This window comes from Arachis stenosperma, chromosome 8 (assembly GCF_014773155.1).
Source record: "Arachis stenosperma cultivar V10309 chromosome 8, arast.V10309.gnm1.PFL2, whole genome shotgun sequence".
Classification (NCBI taxonomy): Eukaryota; Viridiplantae; Streptophyta; class Magnoliopsida; order Fabales; family Fabaceae; genus Arachis; species Arachis stenosperma.
The window spans coordinates 38,618,037-38,636,199 of NC_080384.1; the positions used below are offsets into that span (position 1 = coordinate 38,618,037).

General features: G+C 30.5%; 1 protein-coding gene across 1 annotated transcript in view; it reads left to right on the top strand.

Annotated features, from left to right (window-relative positions):
• LOC130945955 (G-type lectin S-receptor-like serine/threonine-protein kinase At4g27290) overlaps positions 1-9,872 on the top strand; it is a 32,073-nt gene extending 22,201 nt beyond the window's left edge. The window contains exons 13-15 of the mRNA XM_057874642.1: positions 7,684-8,017; positions 8,880-9,038; positions 9,670-9,872. Of these exons, the coding sequence (XP_057730625.1) occupies positions 7,684-8,017; positions 8,880-9,038; positions 9,670-9,872 (696 nt within the window). The remainder of the gene's footprint in view (positions 1-7,683; positions 8,018-8,879; positions 9,039-9,669) is intronic.
• Positions 9,873-18,163: the final 8,291 nt, after the last annotated feature.

An 18,163-nucleotide genomic window follows, 5' to 3' on the forward strand; every position in this document is an offset into this window, starting at 1 on the left:
ATATAGGTAAAAATCTATAAGTACGGAATAACTGATTTTGTAGTTATTCTTTTAGCGAGTTCTATAGTAATATTAATTTTAGTGATTAAAGATGGCATAAATTTGATTTATAAATAAAATATTATCTAAAAATATTATTTATATAAAAAAATTAAATTTATGACCAAAATGATTTTCTCTCTTTCTTATAATTTTTTATGATCATTTTTATCAAAATAATTTTTTGATTATATTTATAATTATTATTTTTATTTTTAAAAAATAATTTTTTATAATTATTTTTAAAAACTAATTTCTTATAATTATTTTTATTAACATGATTTTTTATAAATATTTTTACTTTTTATTATTTTTAATAATTTCTAAAATAACGTCAAAATTATTTTTTAATTATTTTTATTTTAAAAAAATAATTTTTTATAATTATTTTTATTTTTATTTTTATCAAAATAATTTTTTTATAATTTTTTTTTGTAATTTTAAAAAACTAACACCAAAATAATATTATCTCTTATAATTTCTTATGATTATTTTTAAACTAACACCAAGAGAGAAAATATCATTTTGATGTTAGGTTCTCAAAATTACAAAAAAAAAATAATTATAAACAAATTATTTTGGTTAAAAAAAATAAAAATATTTATAAAATCATTTTGGTGTTATTTTAGAAATTATTAAAAATAGTAATAATAAAAAATAATTAAAAAATAAAAATAATTATAAAAACTTATTTTAGTAAAAATAATTATAAAAAATTATTTTCTAAAAATAAAAATAATAATAAAATAATTATTATAAATATAATTAAAAAATTATGTTAGTGTTATTTATTTATTTTTTTATAATTATAAAAATAATCATTGAAATTATAAGAGAAAGAGAATTATGTTGGTCATAGATTTATTATGTCATGTATCAATGTTTTACTTATAAGTCAAACTTATATCATTTTTAATCACCAAAATTAATATCACCATAGAACTTCCTATTCTTTTATTAACAAAATGTTTTTGTAAATGAAACTAGTGGCATCTAGAAATTTTTTTTTTGTTGATTACTTATATTTTTAATATAATTTAATAATTATTTTAAGACTTGTGCAAAATTAAAAAAAAAAACTGAAACAGAGAAATTATATTAAAATTGCTGCTAATCTATTATACTTTATTGTATATTTCTAATTTTACAACCAAAATGTGTCACATATCATTTTCACATATCATTTTCTCATTGTAATTAGAATCAAATTTTTTCTTCTAAAATTAAAGAATTCTCCTCTCCTCCTTACTAATTTTACAACCAAAATGTGTCACATATCATTTTCTCATTGTAATTAGAATCAAATTTTTCCCTCCAAAATTAAAAAAATTTCCTCTCCTCTTTACTAATTTTACAACCAAAATGTGTCACATGTCACTCCCTCATTGTAATTAGAATTAAATCTTTTGCTCCAAAATTAAGAATTCTTTCCTCCTCCATACTAATTTTACAACCAAAATGTGAGATATCACTCCCTCATTACAATTAAAATCAAATCTTTTTCTCCAAAATTAAAGAGTTCTTTCCTCCTCTATACTAATTTTACAACCAAAATGTGCCACATATCACTCCCTCATTATAATTAAAATCAAATCTTTCCCTCCAAAATTAAAGAATTCTCTCCTCCTTTCTTTTTCTTTCTCTATCTCTATCATTCCTTCAACCACTTTATCTATTTTATATATCATTATCAGTATCAATGACTAATTACTAATTTGACAATCAAAATTTGTAACATAATATTTTTAATTACATTAAAATTAAAATTAAAATTAAAATATACCATATATTACTATTTAATTTAATAATCAAATGTGTCACATAACTAGGGATGTTCATAGTTTGGTTAATCCAAAAACCAAACTTGTTTTTGGGTTAGCCAGAAATATAATTTGGTTAATTAACCAAATTGGTTTTATATGATAAAACTAGTTATTAACCTGTTAGAAAATTCAAAAATCGATTTTCAACCGGTTATAAAAATAAAAACCAGTTTTAAAAAAGAACCAATTTTAAAAAAACCGATTTTTTACATAAAAAAATGGATTTTTCAAAAAAAATTTTAAAAATTAATTTTTAACAGGTTAAAAATTTTTACAAAAAAATCGGTTAACCAATTTAAACACAAGAGTTGTATAAAATTTGGTTTTGATTTTGATTAATCGGTTAAAAACTGATTTTTAAAATTTGGTTTTGGTTAACAACTTTTTAATAATATGGATATGATTTTTAAAATTGTTTTATTAAATTGGTTAACCAAAATGTGGTTATAATTTTTTAATTGGTTAACTATAATTTGGTTATTTTATGAACACCCCTACATGACACTCTCTTATTAAAATTGAGAGAAAATATTTTTTTTTTCAAAATTAATAAATTTTTTTCTAAATTCTCTCATCTATCTCTCTCCATTTTGCTATTTCTCTCTACTATTTTCACTCTATATATAATTTATAGTTTATATTAGTAATTTGACAAATCAAAATATGTCATTCGATATTCTTTTATTATAATTAAAATAAATTTTTTTCTTTCAAAATTAACAAACTCTCACTCTTACTCTCATTCTTCATCTTTATCTTTCTCTCTTTTCTCTTCTTTTCTATTTTTTCTACCTTTCTATTCTATAGAAAACAAAATTAACAAAATAATATAATTCAAATAAAAAATTTTATGATTATTATATACATATTTTTTTTAGTTTTAAATTTTCACCACTTATCTTTTTAATCTATATTTTTATTTCTCTTCTTTCAAATATTTATTATATATAATTTAGAGAGAATACTAATGTTATAATTAAAAGTTAGAATCAAGATTCAATTTTTTTTAAAAAATAAATTTTGAGTTAATTTTGTAACTATCATTAGTATAATTTTTTTATGCTAATATCTAATTATATTTTTATATAAATAGAGAAAAAAATATTAATTTTATAACTATCAGTATAATTTTTTTATACTAATATCTAATTATATTTTTATATACAAAGAGAGAAAAAATATTATTTTTAAATAACAAGTATAAAAATTAATTATTTCTATTTATGCAACAGACTTAACACCTAATTAAATATAAAAATATACTTATATACACGTTAAATTATTTTAAATTTTTGATAATAAATATTAAAATTAATTATTAATAAAAAATTAAATTTTTTATATAAAATAATAACTAAAAAATTTATTAATTGATTTTTTATCTACAGATATCTTAATTTTTTTAGTCAGAGACTTTTGTAATCTACGACATTTTTTTGTAAAAATAGTTTGATTTTATAAATTTTTTGTGATATGTATAATTTATACTGTAACACCCTACCACACAGAGCCTTACGCTTAAGTCGTAAAGTAGAGGTGGCGAGGTATTACGACTTCTAAAAAAAATAAAAAATAAAATACATACTTATAGTAGTAGAAAGAAGATAATAGACTAGGAGCCTTGAAAAATGGGTAAAACAAAATCGCAAAATGAAAAGCGCCACGCTCCGGAAACGGAACAACTTGCGTGTGAGTCAAACTATAACTATCAAACGTAAGATAATAAAAGTATGAATAGAAAACCAAAGGTACAAAATAACAGGCTCCTCACTCAGTCCGCGAAGTCAAGACTGGCCGGAGAATATTTACATATATATATACTTATCCAAAACCCAAAATGTACATAAACAAAACCCTGCCTCTCCATAAACCTCTAGGAGGATAAAAAAGAATAAGTTATGCAGAGAGAAAGTTAAGTACGTGTATATACATCACTACACACCAAAATAACCCAGTAACCACTTCGCTTCAGGTGTCCAGACGCCTAATGAGATACCTTTCGACCTGCATCTGAAAAACAACAATATAGTATGGAATAAGAACCGGAGGTTCTCAGTATGGTAAAGGTGCCCGCATAGTTAATATAAAAGGTCCCGGAGAGCCATAGGCATTCCTAGAACTTCGACACTCAGGTTTCAACTTAAGAATTCAACTAAACCAGAAATTAGGTAAGTTGTCTAAGGTATTCTAATTCTGAATCTAAATTTAACCTAATAATTCACATTCTGTCTCCTCTAATCCTCCAAATCATTGGCGGAACAATTCTCTCTCCTCACACCTTCACCAAGAAGGATTTCTCAGAAAACATACACATATAGTTCAAGCAAGAAAAGCACAGGTAGAGAAGCATTTACAGCAAGTAGAACAAGTAGCGGATAAGCAGAATTAACAGTTAAGTAAACCAAAACAATGCACACTCAAGCAAACAAACAAATGCATATGATGTATGCCTGTCCTATGACTGATGAGTCTCATCTGTCGGTTATACAGCCAACCCGATAAGTCCTGGTAGTTAACCATTGGACAGTCCCTCTGTGCGCGCATCCCCAAGCTCAATAATATTCCATGGAGTCAAACTCCAATCTCAAATATAATATTCCATGGAGTCACACTCCAAGCTCAATAGTATAGTATTTCATGGAGTTAAACTCCAAGCTCAAATATAATATTCAATATTTATATATATATATATGCATGCCCATGGGGGAATCCGGGGAGTTAAAGTGCCCGGTCACATCTTGCGACAGAGGGTCAACAAATAGTCTCAAATACACAAGCCACATCATAATCTCTTTCCCTTTTAAAATATTACCTCAAATCAAAACTCCAATTCTTAAAGAAATTTTGTCAATATCTCCTCTAAGACTCAAATTTCTGCCACCCTTCAAGGGTCCCAACTATCAAACCAAACACATCTCAATCCTTTAAATTATTTCAAAATTAAACAAATACTAATATTAAATCTTTTTCCAAAATCAACCAACTTCAACAGCAAATTATTAACAACAGCTGAACCACACATTCTATTCCATATACACAATCCATCAATTATACATTCAGTCCATTCCTATCTTAAGGTCTTCTAGCCTGAATTTTCACGTGACATTAAATGTTAACTACGAGAAACCAAAACCATACCTTCGTGTGGAATCAAAATATTCAAAACTTAGGAGAAGCTTTTTGAATGAGCTATCGAAGAAGAAAATGTCCAGAATCGTCTGTGCCTCCTAAATCTTTCGTTGGCCAAACTCAAAGAGTAGAGGAGTTACGTCACCGTTAACTTCCACCGATCAAAAATGGTACCAACGTGTAGAAGAAGAGGATACGAATACTTTTACCGAATTAGATTTTTTATTGGAGTTACGGATTGCAAAAAATCGAAGCCGAAAATCCAAAGGAATTACGTTTTCACGCTTCTCGCTCTCAGCTACGCACGTCTTTCTTCACCTCTTCACCGCCTTATTTCTTCGTAAGTTATATATGTATATATAAACAAGACTTATGCTAGAAGAAAGAACATAATATTATATATATATATATATGAAAGTGACCGAATACTCTTTCTGGTTTCCTTAGTAGAACTAGCAATGAATAACGCTAGTAATAATAATAATAATAATAATAATAATAATAATAATAATAATAATAATAATAATAATAATAATGCAATGAATATCTCTCCTAGAATCCTAGAATCTCGTTTTCTCTATTTTGATTTTTACTGTGCTTAATATTCTCCAACTATATTTCTTATATTACAACAATAAATGATATATATATAAACCTATACTACAATTTAATGCTTACGGCAATAATAATAATAATAATAATAATAATAATATGAATTTGATTGAATTCAAATAGTTATAAAATTAGTTCAATTACTGATAATAAAATAATTTTTAAAGGTAAAAATCTTCAATTTATAAAATAAATTATAACTTATTTATATTTATATTTTTAAAATTAAAGGTCATCATATATATTATTAAAATAAAATAGACCATAATTTTAAAAAATTTATATTTCTGTAATATTATTATGATGGAGTAAAAATACTGGTATAAAATTAATTATGTACGAACGGGTAGCTACAAAGAAGTTCAGATGATAGACGACCAAGCTTGTCAACTGTGGTAAGTGGTATCGAGTTGTTGCGAATCCACACATTAGTAGGAATCTAGGAGGTATTCAATTTTGGATCCACCCAGTACTATAAGGTATTAATTATTATTAATTTTTTACATTTGAGGAATAGATTTTAATTAACTAAATAATGAAAAATTATAGAAAAAAATTTTAAATAATTATTTGAGTCAATGTGCTAGTAAAAAATAAATAATAAATAAAATTATGTAAAAATTTTAAAAAATAAATATAATAAAATAAAAATCGTTGGATCTATGTTACTTTTTTTTAACCATTTATTTTTTGTGTATTAACTTTTGTACAAAATAATAAAGCATCAAGAAAGAGTTAATATTTAAAATGTCTCCTAAAATTTGACTTTTGACGTAATTTAGTTATTAAACTTTTAATTGATTCTAATTGTATTATAAAATACTGACTTATGTCTTAATTTGGCTCTTTCATCGTTTTCTGTCACCGAAAAGTTGACCTGATAATTTTAGTTAACACTTGGCATTGTCAAAACGACGTCGTTTAACTCTTGGCGCCGAAAATATTTAGAAATGTCTTTGTGTGACATGAGAAGGGGTTTAAACAAAAACCCAAACATTAATTACTTCAAAAGTAAAACCCCAATTGATCCTTCTTCTTCCTCCTCCTTCCCTCGTATACGTACCCTCAGAGAAGAATCATAGTTGTCGCTGTAACTGAAGTTTGAAACTTTTTTTACTTGTTTCTCGCCCTCCCCCCTCCCCCCTCCCATTGTGAATAAGACAAAGTACTTGGAAATCACCATTTCTTCAAAAACAGGTTAGTAACTAAATCGTTGCTCTCAATATACCATGCTCTATTTTTTGTAAAATGTTGGTTGAAGTTTGTTTTTTGTTTTTTTCGCGCTACTTCATCAGTGAAATTTTGGGGGACTTTGGTTGATTATAGTCATTGGTGATGGTAGAATTCTCGCATGCTAGGGTTTATTTTTTTTGTATGTATATCAACTGAATCTTTCAATTCTTTGTCTATTTAAATAGTTATTGATTCTTCATATTCCATTTTAAAATGACAATCTTACTCCTTCATATCTCATTTTAATTTTTTGTCCAATATTTTTTGGTTGAAATTACATATATTTATTTACCGAAGCAACCATTGTTAGAATAATTGTATTACTCCTTGATCAATTTAAAATGGCAATCTTATTCTTTCATGTTTCTCTAATAGTATTACTGTACTTCACAGAAGGAGTACAATTACATAAATTACATATATTTAGACAATTATATTACTGTAACAACTATGATTCTCGTATAAGTTTATCATTTTAAATTATTAGAGCAATGTAGAAGGAATATAATTACTGTACCTGATAGAAACCTGATAAAATCAGTAGTGAGAGTTCTTATTATTGATAGAAAATTAGTCTTGGTAGAATTTATTTGTAGTGAAATAAGAAAGGATTGCATGAGACAGATTGGATTTAAACTAGACACCTTTAACAAAATACTCTATTCTAAAATTCAAGTTTTAACATCTCTTTTTTTTAATGGTTGCCAGAACACTTTTGATTGATTAACTTATTCAATATATTAGAATTAGACCCTAATTGAATTGTTTATAATCTGAATTATTATTTTTAATATATTGAAATTAGTGTTGTTTCTAATCATTGTGTCTTTTTGAATTTTATTTGTAGATGGATGAAAGTATAACGATTGTGTATCATCATGGAGATAGTATTGTCACCAAACCAAATGGCAGTTTAGTTTATGATAATTATCACACTGATGAGTTGAATGGGCTGGATGGGGATTTACTAGATGTATTTTTCCTGAGAGATTACTACAACATCCTTTATGATAACACGATTGTGTATCATCATGGAGATAGTATTGTCACCAAACCAAATGGCAGTTTAGTTTATGATAATTATCACACTGATGAGTTGAATGGGCTGGATGGGGATTTACTAGATGTATTTTTCCTGAGAGATTACTACAACATCCTAGGTTATGATAACATGGTTGAGTGTTGGTGGCTTGTTCTTGGTGACCTATGAAGAGTGGATTGCGAGCATTAAGTCATGACAAGGAGCTAGTAGAGATGTGCTTCTAAACAAAGAATAATGAAGAAAGAGTGCACATATACTATGAGCATGGAGTTTTTTAACCCATGGTAGATAAAGTACCTGAATTGATAGAGTTAACACCCAATGTTACTGGTGTAGACAAGGATGTCAAAGAGATCACACCTACCTCAAAAATGATACACCAACCATTCCTTTTGAAGAAACCAACCCTAAACCACCTGAATTTATTACAATCCATAGCAAATCATCCATTGACTCCACAACTGAAGCCCCTTCCAATGCAGCACCCAATTCCCCACCTCAATCTACTTCCAACCCCCCATTAAAGGAGACACTCCAACCGAAACCAACACCTAAGCCTATATCTAAGGAGACACCTACGCCCACACCTAAGTCCAAACTAGCACCTAGAGAGACACCTAAGCCCACACCCAAACTAGCACCTAAGCCCAAGTCCATATCCAAACCAACACCTAAGCCCAAGTCCATATCAAATACAACTAAGTCCACACCCAAGTTCGGACCCAAACCCAATCCAAAACCCAAATCAGCATCCAAGCCCAATCCAATACCCAACTCAGCACCCAAATCTAAAGTCACTTCATCCAAATAAACTCCTATTGCAACCAGGTCTTCTGCTAGACTAAAAAAAGTGGTGGGACAAACATAGAATACTGGCAGCAAGATAGCCTATATAAGCCTCGATGACAGTTATGGCAATGACATTGACACACATGACTCCTACGAATCAGTAGAAGATAGCCTATATAAGCTTGAACTATAAGACAATTCTACTGAATCAGATATTGAAGGTGTCCTATCTAGAGCAAGGTTGAGAGAATTTAAGTTGAAGTATGTTCCAGGTGCTTCCTGGAAGAAGGGCAATGAGAAAATAACGAAGGAAGATAACGGTCTTGTTGTGGAGAATTCAGATGAAGAAGTAAATTGGTTGCAAGTGTTGGGTAACAGAGGAAACAACTAAGAATCTTATGATGCATATGATCTAATTCACAATGATTCTGATGAAACTGACCGTTGGAAGTTTGAAGAATTGAAAATCCCCCAAACTCAAATGAGGAATGGAGTGATGATGATGCTGATGTTGATGACGTGTTTCCAATCTTCTCTGAGGGTGGCTGATTTGGTCAACTAAAGCTTCAAGTTGGAATGAAGTTCAATAACAAGAATGAATTTATGGATGCTGTGAGGGAATTCATCATTCAGGAGGATAGAGAGATTAAATTTAGAAGGAATGAAAGCTACAAAGTCAGAGTTATATGCAAGCGGATAACCGAAAAAGATGAGGATATGGTTAGATGTCCATGGTTGCTTATGCATCCAGAGATTCTGAGGAGACATGCTGGCAATTGAAAACCTTTAATAATGAACACATATGTCCAAGGATGAGAAAAAATAGGGTTGCCAACAGGAGATGACTTGCTGGCAAGTTGGTTAAGAAATTGAGGAGGTATCCGAGCTTAAAACACAGTGAGACTAAAGCATATTTCAGGAGAAGGTGTGACCTGGACCTAAACAAATCATCACTCACCAGAGCTTTAACAGACATAAGAAACGTTGTTTATGATAATGCAGCTTCTCAGTATGGTTTAGTTAGAGAGTATGCAGAGACTCTACTTAAGAGTAATCCTGGTTCAATAGTAAAGATTGGTACATATCTTCAAGAAGAGGATCCTATCTTTGAAAAAATGTATGTGTGCCTGGATGGATGTAAGAGGGGTTTCAAGGCTGGCTACCGCCCACTGATCGGACTCGACGGAGCCTTCTTAAAGATTTGATTTGGGGGACAAATACTCTCAGTAGTGGCTCAAGATGCCAACAACCATATATATCCAATTGCGTGGACAATTGTTGATTTCGAGAATAAAGAGAATTAGAGGTGGTTTTTGGACCTGCTGCTTGATGACTTGGGTGACTACATGGCTAACAAATAGACTTTTATGTCAGACATGCAAAAGGTAAATTAATAAATGAATTTATATGTTTTATTGATGTTTGTTGCGAGGACTATTAGTAGTACAGTTAAAATATTTCGGTGGTTGATTTGAGTTCATTTAAGTTAATTGTGGCGTCTGATTGAGGTCATCTAATATATTTGGGGGGGTCTCTTTAAGGCATGACTGAATTTGCATGTGTTACTGGTTTAGGATTTGGCTGCAGCAGTAAAGGAGCTCATGCCCAATGTACACCATAGATTCTGCATCTGGCATCTATGCAAGAATTTTAACAAACAATGGAAAGAGCAGGAGTATAGATGACTATTATGGGAGTGTGCTAGAAAAATAACTCGCCATGGTTTTGATCAGAAGATGGATAGGTTAAAGAGACTTAACGACGGAGCTTGGGCATAGAGAAGCATGGGCAAGGGCATATTTCTGACACGATAGAAAAATTGACAACATTTGTAACAATGCTTGCGAGATTTTTAACTCGAGAATCAAGGAATATAGAGCTAAGCCAATAATCACCCTGTTAGAGGAAGTTCGGATGTTTGCAATGCAGTTGATTGCAAAAAACAAGGTCAAGTTAACCCACCATGTTGGTAAGCTCCCACCAATACAACATAGTAGATTGCAAAAAATTCGAAAAGAATCTAAAAAATGGACACCGATTTGGAGTGGAGATGAAGAGTATCAAAGATTTGAGATCTACGATTGGCCTACCAACATGGCTGTTGACTTACGAAAGAGCATCTGCACTTATAGATTTTGGCAAATAATAGGTAATAAAGTTATTATTAACTATTGATTTCTATTTGCTTATATCATTTGATTAAACAGATTTTAGAATAGATAGTGACTGGTTTGTATTTAAAAGTGTTGTTCATTGTTTAACTAGTGATTGGTCTCTTGTGATTGGTCGCTATTTATTTATGCCATTTGATTAAATAGATTTTGGAATAGATAGTAACTGGTTTATATATTAAAGGGTTAAATTACACGGTTGGTCCCTATACTTTTAGTGAAATTGCAAATTGTTCCCTACACTTTAAAAGTTTGTAATTGGGTCCCTAAAGAGAATTAAAATTTGTAATTTAGTCCCACCGTTCAAAAAGTGTTTGATTTAACAGAATATTCTAAGCATATTCTCTATTTTCTGTTAAATCAACACTTTTCGAATGGCAGGGACTAAATTGCAAATTTTAATTCTCTTTAGGAACCTAATTACAAACTTTTAAAATGTAGAGACCAATTTATAATTTCACTGAAAGTGTAAGGACCAACTGTGTAATTTAACCTATATTTAAGTGTTGTTATTTGTTTAACTAGTGATATTGGCCTCTATATATTTATACCATTTCATTAAATAGAAATTTTAGTAATGTTTCATAATATTTGTCTTTATAGGCATGCCATGTGTCAATGCATGTGCAGCCATCTCCAATATAAATCAAAATCTTGAGGATTTTTGTCATTATTGGCTCACCATGCAAACCTATAGAGATACTTACAAGCACTTTCTCAATCAAATACTAGGACAGGATCTTTGGGAGAGAAGTCAACACAATAGACCTCATGCACCCAATATGAAGAGAAAGCTAGGGTTAATAACCAAAAAAAGAAGGAAGGATGCTGATGAAGAGCCCTTTGGTGTTAAGAAGTCAAAAACTTCAACCAAGTTGAAGAGGCAATACAAGGAATTCACGTGTACTTACTGTGGTACGAGAGGGCATACAAAGAGGAGTTGCACTCACAAGAAGGCTGATGACCTTACAAGTGCCCTTGTATCACGGCCCAAAATGAACCATGACCGGCGCTCAGGGAAACAGTTCCCTAGCAAGGCTATCAGACTCAAATATAAATTAAATAAGAAAGTTTCAAAGATTTTGAATAATTTACAAGTTCTAAAATAAATAGTTATACATCTTTAACAAAAATTAAAATAATTAAGAATGGTTGAATCCTACCTGTGACATATGGAGCATACAACGTCTAGGAACTCAACAAGGAACAGATACCCATTACAGATCATAATTCTTGAATAGAAGAGCTCACATATTCAAGTATTTATTCCTGAAAAATATTTTTAGAAAAATGGAATGAGTTTTGCAACTCAATGACTAGACAATACATTTATAATCCACATAAGACCATATAAATATTATTATTAAAGTAATATTTAATTAGAAAATAGTGATTAATCATAATAAGTGAATCAACAAGGGAGTTCTCATACAGAAATCTAATAAAAAAAATCCACACTAGAGTGGCTCCACCTCTATGGGTAGCCCTTTCCTCTTGTGTGTCCTAACAGAATAACAGATCTAACGTGTGGCCTACATGTTAGGCTAGCAACACCCCTGCTAGCTGGAGTTTGAGTTAGATGAATCTAATTTAACGTCATAACCGCCGTTAACTACGGTTTTCTAATACGAGCCTCAGAGAGGTAAACCTCATATTCCTCTTAAACCTGTTAGGGAACCTGATATTGATCCCTTTGCACACAAATCACACTTCATGACGTCCCATTCAAACTACAACCCTCATCGTTTTAGATCTGCCATGAATAATGATTTCTATGAAGGGGTTAGTACTCATCGCTCCTTGTGTCCCACGTTTCTTGTTGATTTACCAAATTTGAAAAAGAAAGATTTTGAGTTTGTTAATAATCTTATTTTTCTGGACTGGAACCACATTTTTAAAATAAAAAAACCTGTTTACCCAATATTAGTCAAGGAATTTTATGCAAACATGACTTACTATGAGGGGACTGTCCATTCCTATGTAAAAGGCCGTGACATAATTCTAAATAATGAGACCATCAGTGATTCTCTAAAATACACTAATATTGGTGCATGTGCCTATACATCTGGTAAGTGGGATGAAGGGGTAGGTCTTTCTTTCAGTGATACTTTGACCTATGTATGTGAACATATTTTTTTGATTGATGACATCACTCCAACTCACAAAGTCCTGGGTTACACTCGTGCTCAGTTGCACCGCATAGTGAACCATATCATCCTTCCTCAGAGTGGCTCATATCAAAGGGTGTCTTACACTGATACTCTAGTTTTGTATGCTATTCTCACAAAATCTGAAATCTCTTTTGCATATTTAATGGTAAGATATATGTTTGATTGTGTTAGAAGTGAGAAGAAGGACAAAGCTCTTCTTTATGGCATGTTCTTAACCTGTATTTTTGAACATTTTGGTGTTGACTTGTCAAATGGGTCATATAAAAATAGACACTCTTACCTAAAAGAAGGTGGTTTAGCGAAATAGCAAAAAAAGGGAACCCACTCGTTTTGAAAGGGTGGTTCTTGATGATGATGATGATGATGATTTCATTCCTGAGGAATATCCTCCTCCATCCACCACGAGAACTTCGGCCTCCACTGGACACAAAACTGTTCTCTATGAAGTTGTTAAGGATGTGGTGCAGGAACTTGTTTCTCAATCCAACCATCTTATTGCAATGAGCAAAGAAAAGAGGAGACTTACTATGAAACATGAGAACTTTCTTAGAATATCAAGAGATAGAGTGACCGTTTTCATGAAATTCATTGACAATCTCCAAGAGGATGACAATGCTGCCACTGATTCTGAAGAATATGCTAATTCTGAAGAGGATGGTTCGGATGTCTGAAATTGTCTTATATTGTTGGAGCCTTTTGTTCACTTTTGTCTCATAAAAACTGTTGTTTACTTTTGAACTACTCTATGTCTTTTTCGGATGATTGTAATACTTTTAACAACTGTTGTACTTAATTTCAGTTAACTCCCTGTTTTGGACTTTGAACTAACATTTTGTTGCAGGTTTTAATTCAATTTTTGTTCCACCCTTGATGACAAAATGGGGAGTAGTAGCATATGGAGTTGAATTTTGAATTTTTGAATTTTTGCTGCTGCTGTGATTTTTGGCATGTGAATTTGAATTTGCTTTACATGATCTATTGATGTTTTGCCTTTGTTAGTCTTGATGCTCTGTTTGTTTAAGGTTGAATGGTTTTGAACTGAATATTCTTTATTATTGCTTATATGGTTTGTTCAGTTTTGGAATGCACAGTTGAGTGTTTGCACACTCCCTTGATTCAGCTTCATAAGATGATAAACTGTTTGAAAAACCTTGTTGATTGCTTCATCTATGGATAACATATTATAGATAGTCCACTATTGTGTTTCCTATGAGAATATGCAAACAGGAAAGAAGAGAAGAGCACAAATCTAGGGGAAACTCTTAAAAGGAAAAGGGGAGCAACACAAAAGCAAGTGACATCACTCAAAGGGAAGTTTCCTAACTTTATCCAAATTCAATTCCATTTGATCAATGTTATAATTATGTTTGTCATCAAGGAGGAGATTGTTGAGTTAAGAAGTTAACTAATTTCAATTGATGATGACAAACATTATTTTATTGGGTTAATCATCCAATTAGTTTTTAATCATGTTTGATAAAGTGATGCAGGCCAAAATTAAAAGAAACAGCAGCCCAAATACAAGAAATCAAAATCATTGACTCATTGTTGGTGGGTCTTTCAAACCAACCAAGCGCAAAAGAAAATAAAGCAAAGAATTCAGATGAGCTAAATGAAACAACTCCAACCCAAGACCAAGAAGACTCTTTCAAGTTGAAGCCTTCCAAAGCTCATCACAAGTTTGCTTCGGTTAGAACCAAAGAGAGAGAGAGAGAGCTTCTTCCTGCTCATTTCATCAAAGAATAAAGAAAGAGAAAGGGCTAAGTAAAAAACAAATGTCTAATTGCCAAAATCAAACCGCGTTAAGCTAAGTCAGAAGATAAAGGTGATTCATTTCCATTTGCATGCAATTTATTTTCTTCACTTCATCTACAACTCTCTGCGACACCATTTTGGGATAAATAAAAAAAGATATTTCTGATCTATGCTGCTGTAAATCAATGGTTCACAAAGTTGCTTGGAGCAAAAGCACATTCCTAATGGTATGGATTTAAGGCTTATCAGTGAACAACAAACCATGCTGCTCAGTTGACCTCGGTCAAGTAAGAAAATCAGAAATGAAATCCCTAATTTTGGGGGTTAATTGAAGAAAGCAAAATGACAACTTTTGGAAGCACACAGCTCAAGGAGTTGACTAAGGAAAGATCCAACACAGCAACTTAGGAAGAGGTACAAAAAGAAAAAACTTTAATTTTTGAAAGACCAAGGAGAAAGGACCAGGGTTTGAAGTTTTTGTTCGGAGAAGTTTTCTCTGAGTAGAGTTCATCAACTTGGACAGTGCTTTCTAGTTAAAAGAAGCATGCCTCCAGAATGAGGAATGAAATCAGAGTCAAGTGAATCCGGTTCAACCTATAACAACAGAGGCTGTTGAAGCATTAATATCCTTCATATTTTACATATTGTAATTTTATTTTCAATATATATCTTTCTGTAATTTCTTGAGTGGAAAAATGCTGAAAGAGAGGAATCAAGAAAAAGTCAAAGAGTGATAAAAGGCTGAGTGATAAACTTGAGAGAAAAGCCTAGAGTGATTTCAGATTTTTTTAGGTTATTTCTATTGTCTTGTATCCAGTACCTGTGAAGTACCCCTTTCTTAGTTGAGTTAGCACTAAGAGTGAAGAGTTAGGTATTAGCTTAACTAAGTCAAGTTAGGTTAGAACGTAAGAGGGAAAGGATTGTGTGAATCCTTTGGAATTGGTGTATGTAATACTTTAACTATAGTGGAAATTCCACCACTGTTGTGATGGAGACTGGATGTAGGTTGCATTGCCTTGAACCAGAATACATGATGGTGTTAGTTTCTCTCTTTCCTTCTCTGTTCCGTTTTCCAAAATTCATGAGACAAAACCAAATTGTCTCATAAATGTTCCACTGTTGAGTTCAAATAGATTCAAATGTAAAGTTTGAAATTAAAAGGGTTATTTCATTAAAGTAAAAGAAGGCTATAGATTCAACCCCCCTTCTCTAAGCCTTCTACAACCTTCAGTAATACATGTTTGTTTTGTTGAGGCCCAACTTATTGCTCCACTACTTAAGGTGAAAATCCATCATGAAGTGGATTTGTTATTACTAAGATTTGTAATCTAACTTGTGTCAAAATAACCTTCTAAAACTGCGGGATAATCACTATAATGTAATCTCAAGTTTATGATTTTCTTGAGATAACCAAAAACTCTTGTTATAGCTTTCCAATGTTGATTGCTAGGTTTTCCTGTAAATCGTGATAATTCGCACACAACAAATGCTATATCAGGTCTGGTACAATGCATTGCATACATTAAACTTCATTTCTTACCAGATGTAAAATTTAATTTCACAGTTCCTTGACCACAAACTTTGGTTGAGTTGTCATTACCCATCAAGACTTCTCTATTATTCACTTCTTCTTATGTTTTGAATTGGTTACAATCATTGCAAACGTGAACAATAAGCCCATAATCTAACCACCACTCAAGTGATTTTTCTTGTGTTGCCATGTTGAGTTCTGTAACCATTCCAATATGCATATTTTGTACTTTTTTTTGCGATCATAGAAATTAGATCCTTCTCTTCCACTAGGTTAGTCTTTGGTGCTTTCTTTTTCAAAAATCTATATTCTTTGATGTAATGTCCTTTTTTCTAACAATGATAACACTCTCTTTGTCTTTTTTTTGTCTTACTTTTAATCTTTTGAGAACTTTCTTTTCTTGTTATTGGTGTTGTCTTCACCAATATGATTTATTTTAATATTTTGAGAAAGATACACAGCATTACATTTTCGAGTTTCTTCCTCTACTATACGTATATGCCTTAATAATTTCTCAATTGTAAAGTCCTCACCAAAATGTAAAAGTTTCTTCTTATAATTATTCCAAGATGAAGGTAATTTTAAAATAATTACTCCAACTTGTAATGATTTAGAGATCACTACTTGTAGATCACGAAGTCTATATACAAGGATTTGTAACTCATGAATTTGATCAATAACAGGTATAGTATCATTCATAATAAATTCAAAATATTTCATCATAATAAACTTATCTGTTCCTTGTCTTTCAGTATTGTACTTTTCTTTCAAAGATTTCCAAATCTCAAATGGTTACTGAATTGACATGTAGAGATCATAGATTCGGTCAGATAAAGTATTGAGAATATAACATCGACATGCAAATGTATCTTCATCACGTTTCTTCTTTAATTGAACAATCTTTTTTTCTCTTCTGGTGTAGAATCTTCAGCGGCATTGACAATTGGTGTAGTCTTTAGGTCAATTACATATGCAAGATTGAGAACCGAAAGAAGAAACGTCATCTTGTCCTTCCAACGGTTGAAATTTGTTCCGTGAAAGCGATCCAACTTGACAAACTCTTGATTCATTACCTTAAACGTGGTGTTTTGATTTTGTGCCATCTTCAAGAAATATCTCTCTAAAATGGTTAGGTATATGAAGATGGTTTCAAGGCACGATTAGATCGCTTTCTTTAGGGAGAGATTTGTTTCGACACTTAGTTGCTATAGGGTTGATGATAATACTCTCCCGGGATACAATGAAACCTAAGAATTTCTTAATTAGCAATATAAGAAATTCTCAACTCCCTTGAATAAAGAAAATCTCTTAAATAGTTAAGTAAAATGTACTCTTAGTATTTGCGTGTTTGAAATAGGGACAAAAACTTATTTATACATATTGTATGTAACAATTATAATTTGTTACATACACAAATGATTTTGTATTTTCTATTACCAATTCTTAAAGATTTGTGTCGCTTTACCCAATAAATATAATGTTTTAAACATACACAATTCTTAAAAAATTGTGTCTTTTTAGCTAAATAATACTAAACAGTTAATAACCGTTTATTAATATTAATAATAATATTAGTAATAATATCAATAATATTAATAATATTAACTAATCAAATTTATAAATATCCTTTAATTTTTAATAAATGTTATTATAAATATTTAATCTTTAAAATATTATTATAAAACAAATCAATCCCATTAAAACTCTTTAGCATCTTAGCCTATAGAACGGTAAAGAGCTTTCCTTCTTCTACAATCTTTTTAGATGTTGTACAAAATAAATAAAAGAATAATATACATTTTGGTATCAACTAAATAATAATAATAATAATAATAATAATAATAATAATAATAATAATAATAATAATA